The sequence below is a fragment of the Varanus komodoensis genome, unplaced genomic scaffold (genome assembly GCF_004798865.1).
Source record: "Varanus komodoensis strain SLA01 unplaced genomic scaffold, ASM479886v1 scaffold23, whole genome shotgun sequence".
Lineage (NCBI taxonomy): Eukaryota > Metazoa > Chordata > Lepidosauria > Squamata > Varanidae > Varanus > Varanus komodoensis.
Window position 1 is genome coordinate 12,248,482 of NW_025335627.1, and position 7,267 is coordinate 12,255,748.

Consider the following 7,267-nt stretch of genomic DNA (forward strand, 5'->3'; position numbering starts at 1 on the left):
TTTCAAAGTCTAAAAAATGTTTGTCTAATTATCACTAAAGTTACATTTTCCATTCAAGAGGCTTAGTTCTATTTCCACTTTTTATGAAAATTGTCATTTAGTTACACTTTCCTAAATTATTTTAAGCTGTTTAATCATTTTCTGTTCTACAAAAGTATATTTCATACTTGAAAGCTTTGCAATCCTATGTAAACTTTATTTTTATCTTTTAAGACTTACTTGTACTATGATGATAAGGGCTTAGTCCTTCAGAGTTTATAACCTATATATATGAAGTAAAACATGGATTTACAGTTTCAACAGTGCTGTTAAAATGAGATAGCGGAGTTGTAGTGTGCAGCACCAGGAGAACAGATTTCCCCTGCATACTCTCAATTTGTCACAGAGTGTTGGGAGAACTTTGAGGGAAATTGGGAGTGAAGAGAGGGGATTCCTGTTGCACTAAAGGAAGTCCATTGCATGACATTTGTTTTTACCCATTATTACAGTCCATTTGCGCTAAGCATGTCTAGCTTAGCAAAAATGCATAGGGAGCTCTGCACAGCAAGTAACACTGAACGTCCTCTTGCAATATCCCATTAATGCCTTCATTATTTCAAAAAGTAACTTGCACTTGGTGCAGTGGAGGAGCGGAGTACCAGGGCATGAGTCAGCTAGTAGCTGAGGTGAATAAAGAGGGAAAATAGCTGTGGATGTCCATATGAGATCATTTGAGTATATTAAAAGAGCAGGACTGGGACTCAGGAGTTTTGGGTTCTACTCCTCACTCAGCCATGGAGGCAGTTGGGTGACTTTGGGCCGGTCACAGACTCTAAGCCCAACCTGCCTCACAGAATTGTTGTGGGGAAAAGACTGAGAGCAGGAGGAGAATGATGTAAGCGGCTTTGAGTTCTTTTTTAAAAGGATATAAATAAATGCATAAATAAATACAGACAATGAAAAAGTAGTGATCATTGGCATACTATATAATTACTTTCTACAGTGGGTAACTTTGTTTCATATGAGAGAATAGAATGCATGCTTGTTTTAGAATTCTAGATTTTAAGTTTTTTTTTCATTAAGAATTTGCTTTTCAAGTTTAGAAGTGTACTAGAAAATTGGGATGCAAATCTTCTTAAAGTTCACCTTTGTCAATCTGGAAATATCTTAATCCACCTCATACTTAATACATATTAATTTAAACAGTAGAGGTATTTAAAATGTGTGGCTCATTGTAACAGTGTTTTTATTATGTTTTTGTAATGCTGTTAAAACTATAAAGATTTGTGAGATTTTTGTATTCCAGTGTTTGACCCTAGAATTCTTGCATGCTACCCTACAGTAGAAGATTAGCCACTTTGCATGCAGCTGGGTGCTTCTACTGAAGTTACAAGCATGCTTTGTGAAACTGGCATAACCTCCCTTGGCTGAAACCCTTTCCCAGTCCTGTTTGTGACCTCATTTACCATGGTACGTGCATAACTACATTTATCATCAGTTCCACTAACCATCATTCTCTGTTTTTAAAATAAAATACATTCTTTGGCATCTTTCACTTAACAATATCAACACACAGTATTTCATGTCTCTTTTTTTGTAGATGTTAAATTGAAAAAACTTGTTGATGAACGAGAATCTTTACTTGAACAGGTAATCAAAGATTTACTGCTTGCTATATTAATCATTTTGGATATTGCAAGTTGATTCCTTACGTATTAGAGCTAGTTTAGAAGATCACATTTTCACGTGATTATTTGGATTATATGAAGTAGTTCTACAGAGGCAAAGTATATGATTGTAGGCACCTTCCAAAGAGATTTTTGCACTTCTCCGTGAAGGACTACTACTCCCATGTCATGCATATCAAGTGTGCTTGCCCTTTGAAAAACACATGCAAGCCAATATTGGAAAGGGTTGGACCCTGAAAAATGCACATATAAATCATATTTGATGACATGCATACCAGAATATAAAATATATGTTTGAAGAAGCCCTCTTCACAATTACAAAATGCAGTTTTTCATTTAAATGCATTCTCTAAACATAAGTATAGACTGTTCAGTTGTGGGGAGGAAGCCAGTGGCATGCCTTAAGCTCTCATCTTGTGCCTTGAACAGTGGGACCAAACTGTTAAGTTATAAATGTCCTGTGCATTCATCATTCCACAATCTGTAGTTAATGTATTAATTTGGGTTCTCCAAAATATTTGCTTTATTTTTAATATAAGCATTTTTATTTAAAAAATTATAGGATTTTTAGGTGTCATCATTTGTGAAAATGCCAGCAACATTGGCACTTTCTATTCCTGCATGATCAATAATCTTCTTCTCTCTTTCACATTACTTATAATCTCTTTTTCTGCCATAACATATTTCCTTACAAAAATAATTCAAATCCTACAGATACAAATAATAGTTTGGAAAATGTCAGCTGGGCAAGAATATGGGAGTAGGGGGAGGATATTTCCACAAAGCATAAGTCCCTTATTGTAGTACTAATTAATCTTTGGTTTGTTTCTCAGTGAACTGATTCTTTTTCTTTTTTGTGGTTTTCAGATTAAAAAATTAAAAGCACAACTGGAAGAAAAACAGAATAGTAAACTTGAAAATGTACATTTGGAAGATGGAATCCTAGAAAATGGCACAGAGATCCATGTGATTGATCTCCAAAGTAAGGTCCATTTACTGGTTGAAGACTCTACAGTCAACTGCCAATGAAAGTCATTGATCTCCTTACACAGTGAAAATATAACAAATAGGACTTAAACTGTTCTCTCCATATGTTACATATTACCCTTTTACTTATTTCCTCCTCCCCTGATCTGTCACCCTGAATACTTGTTGCTTGAGCAGGCTGTTGCAAACTGAGCCAAGGAATGGAACTTCTACTCTAAAATGGAATTGAATGGGCAGTCATGATCCTTTCTTCAGTTATCAACACATGTGGACAGGACTGCCGACTGCAGGCTCATAATTTTATTTATGTTATGAACACAGGTGTCCAGGGATTCATATTAGGGAGACAGTTTGATAAATGTTTACCAACTTGAAAGAAAATAGCATTGATTTTTCAGCTGGTGACTCTAGCACCAATTACTTACTCTCCATGAGGAGCTTGTTAGGTTTCCTGTTCCTTATAATGTAATAATATTTTTTAAAAGACAGAAGTTTTCCTTCTAGGATCAAAATGGGATATCAACAGAGATAACAGAAAAATTAAATCAAGATGTATTTTCTACTTGGAGAAGGGAGAGTACAGTTCACTACATACAAGAAACCTCAGGTTATCAGTAGGAAAGTGGTATCTGAACAAACCAATATATTTTTAGACTAAATACATTCTATTTATTTTAAAATTTTTGAATGTTTTGGGGTGTAACTCTTTTCTGAATTGTTTTGATGACAGACACATTTTTAAAATTTTCTTTAGGAGATGCAAATAGACAAATCAGTGACCTCAAATTTAAGCTTGCAAAGTCTGAACAGGAGATTACAGCACTGGAACAGAATGTAAGTTTATGCCATGTTTATAGAACTCTTGATCTGTAGAGTTACATATGGATGTCTATTGTTTCTTAAACTAAAAAAATTAATAAATATTAATAATATTTAATACTGTAAGCCATCCTGAGATGTCACACATGTAGGATGCCATATAAAAGTTTTAATTAAATGACATGACATGACTGAGAGGCAAACCCAGGCAGTAATCCTAAAACTCAACGCCTTATTCTGCTGAAATTAGTGGGCTTGTTTGTATGTCAACATACTTGTTTTGATGGAAAAAATCAATGTTGGAATTTGGCCCATTGAGTATTACCACTGAAAGCAATTGGTGGATTAATTTGGGCAATTCAGTGTATAAGGAACTAATTGGTCGAGAATTACAAAGAGTTATTGTTAGGCCAATTGTCTTTGGTAGCTTCCAAAAATTATTTGTGGAAACATTTTTTCAGAGAGAACAACATTTGAATACCTAGCTGGTATTGAACAGTTTCTTTTGAGTATTCATATTGTATAAGTAAGGCTTCGTCACATGTTTTGCCTTTTATATTTCCTGCCCTGACCAATTTAAATGTATCATATAAATAGTTTTCCAGAGATTGACCAAGTTTCCATGTCACACCATCCCACACTGTCAATAAGGCAACCAGGCTCCACCATGGTTTATTACCTGATACCTTTACCCTTGGTCTGCCTGCTGGCACCCTAGGGAACCTCATGTCCCAAACAAATCCTAGTAAAACCATGAATTCTCAAGAGGCCTGTTGGACCTTGAGGAAAAGCAGTCTGGGTTCAGATGGCATGACAATCCACCGTGGCTTACTGTCCATGTTTATGAACCTTCTAAATCAGAGATCCTAAACATATTTGTATATTCAAAGGTATTGAACTCTTTCCTCCTGATTATAGGATCGAGTGTTATGCCAGTGCTTTACCAAATTGCATTGCTTTCTCATCTATTTCTGTATTTATTTATTTAGACAGCTTATATGCCGCCCCCATCGCATAAACCTCAGAGCGGCTTACAGTCATTAAAATCCCACGTATAAATACAAAAAAAATCATAGAATAAATAAAATACATAAAATAGTGGAAACAGCCTGGTTTAAAATCAACAAATAAACCTTAACAATTAAAATAGCATTTAAATAAAAAGATCTTGGCCTGGCGCTGAAAAACAATGACAATGGTGCCAGGCAGATCTCTCTGGGGAGCGCATTCCATAGGTTGGGCACCACCACAGAGAAAGCCCTCCTCCGAGTACTCACCCTCCTAATATCCTTCACGGAGGGTTCCCGGAGAAGGGCCTCTGCCACCGATCTCAAGCAGCGGGAGGGCATATATGGACGCAGGCACTCCTTTAGGTAACCAGGACCTAAGCCGTTCAGGGCTTTGTAGGTGATAACCAGCACCTTGAATTGGGCCCGGACTTCAATGGGGAGCCAGTGGAGCTGACGGAGGACTGGGGTTATATGAGAACAACGCCCAGTCCCCGTCAGCAGCCTGGCAGCTCTATTTTGCACCAATTGAAGTATCCAGACCGTCTTCAAGGGCAGCCCCACGTAGAGCGTGTTACAGAAGTCTAATTGGGAAGTGACCAATGCATGTGTCACTGTTGCCAGGCAGTCGTTCTCCAGGTAGGGACACAGCTGATGGATCAGCCGAAGCTGAAGGAAAGCGCTCCTCGCCACTGCTGTCACTTGAGCTTCTAACGATAGCTCTGGGTTGAGGAGCACTCCCAAGCTGTGGACCCTGTCCTTAAGAGGGAGTGCAACCCCATTCAGGACAAGGTCTAAGTCCCCCCATCCCAAAGCCCAATTCACCTGCCAACAGGACCTCCGTCTTGTCTGGATTGAGCTTCAGTTTATTGGCCCTCATCCAGCCCATTACCTCGGCCAGACACTGGTTCAGTATAGCCACTGCCTCACCTGGATTGGTAGAGAAAGAGAGATAGAGCTGGGTATCATCAGCATACTGATGATTCCGCAGCCCACTCCTCCTGATGACCTCTCCCAGCGGTTTCATGTAGATGTTAAATAGCATGGGGGACAAAATGGACCCCTGCGGAACTCCGTGGCATAAATGCCATGGTGCAGAGCCATAGTCCCCCAGCACCACCTTCTGGAATTGGCCATTGAGGTAGGAGTGGAACCACTGCAGAGCAGTGCCCCCAACCCCCAATCCCGCTAGCCTATCCAGAAGGATACCTTGGTCGATGGTATCGAAAGCTACTGAGAGGTCCAGGAGAACCAAGAGGGACACACTCCCCCTGTCTTTCTCCCTGCACAGGTCATCGTACAGGGCGACCAAGGCAGATTCAGTACCATACCCGGGTCTGAAGCCAGACTGAAATGGGTCCAGATAATCAGTTTCATCCAAGAGTGCTTGGAGTTGTCCCGCCACCACCCGCTCTAACACCTTGCCCAAAAACGGGATGTTGGCCACCGGTCTATAATTGGTGGCCATCTCTGGATCCAGAGAAGCCTTCTTTAGGACAGGCCGGACTACCACCTCCTTTAAAGAGGCAGGTACCTGGCCATCCCTCAGAGAGGTGTTGACAGCATCCAGGATCCAGGTCTCTGTCCCGTCCTTGGTTGTCTTGAGTAGCCAAGATGGGCAAGGGTCCAGTAAGCAGGTGGTGGAACGTACTTGACCAAGCACCTTGTCCACATCATCAGGCTGCAATAACTGAAATTCATCCATCAATTGTGGACCAGACAGCAGCATTAGCTCCTCCCCAGAAGGCTCTGAGTCACTAGTGGAGTCCAGCTCGTGACGAATCTGAGCGATTTTCTCCTTAAAATGCTTGGCAAAGTCGTCACAGTGGGCCATCGAGGTGGTACCAGGTCTTTCTTAGGGCCTGGATGAACCAGCCCTTGTACCACCCAAAAAAGCTCCGCCAGACGGCATTGTGAGGAGGCAATGGATGCGGAGAAAAATTTCTTTTTCGCCGCCCTCACCACCACAGCATAGACCTGATAATGGGCTCTTAAGTGTGTTCAGTCAGATTCATCCCGTGATTTCCTCCACCTATGCTCTAGCCGTCTCCCAGCCCGCTTCATCACCTGTAATTCAGGTGTGTACCAAGGGGATGAACGGGCTCTGCCCGGCGGGACAGGACGCTTAAGCACAATCGTGTCAATAGCCCTGGTCATTTCCCTATTCCACAGTTTGACCAGAGCTTCAACAGGAGCACCAGCCTTGTCAACTGGAAATTCTCCCAGGGCCTTCAGGAAACCATCTAGATCCATCCGGCTCCGGGGGCAGACCAACACAGTCGGGTTCACACTCTTACAGAGGGAAAGGCCACTCTCGAGCTCAAACCTCACGAGGAAGTGGTCTGACCATGACAGGGGAGTCAGACATAAAATCCTCACCCTCAGATCACCTTCTTCCTGCCCTGTCGAGAAAACCAGGTCCAGAGTGTGTCCACATTCGTGGGTTGGGCCAGTGACATGTTGAGACAGCCCCATGGCTGGCATGGAAGCCATGAAGTCCTGAGCCGCCCCGGTCAGAACTGTCTCGACATGGAGATTGAAGTCCTCCAGGACCAACATTCTGGGGGTCCTCAACACCAGGTCTGAGACGATCTCCGTCAGCTCAGGCAGGGAGTCTGTTGGGCAGAAGGGTGCACGGTACACCAGCAGAATCCCCAGTCTGTCTCGATTGCCCAACACCAAGTAGAGGCACTCTAGACCCGGCCTCGAGAGAACAGGAAGCCCCATGAGGGAGATGGAAGCTCGGTAAACCAAAGCAACCCCCCTCCCCTCCCCTCCCCTCCCCTC

At 42.0% G+C, this 7,267-nt stretch overlaps 1 protein-coding gene across 3 annotated transcripts in view; it reads left to right on the top strand.

Moving 5' to 3' along the window:
• LRRFIP1 (LRR binding FLII interacting protein 1) overlaps positions 1–7,267 on the top strand; it is a 121,390-nt gene that overhangs the window by 111,626 nt on the left and 2,497 nt on the right. The window contains exons 22-24 of one of the 3 annotated variants that reach the window (XR_006414884.1): positions 1,322–1,449; positions 1,580–1,629; positions 2,535–2,626. Coding sequence is in view for 2 of the 3 variants with exons in the window: in XM_044431765.1 (XP_044287700.1) it covers positions 1,580–1,629; positions 2,535–2,649; positions 3,409–3,488 (245 nt within the window). In the remaining variant the exon portion in view is untranslated. Of the gene's footprint in view, positions 1–1,321; positions 1,450–1,579; positions 1,630–2,534; positions 2,650–3,408; positions 3,489–7,267 lie in introns of those variants that run through there. The other 2 variants (XM_044431765.1, XM_044431743.1) reach the window with 2 other exon arrangements.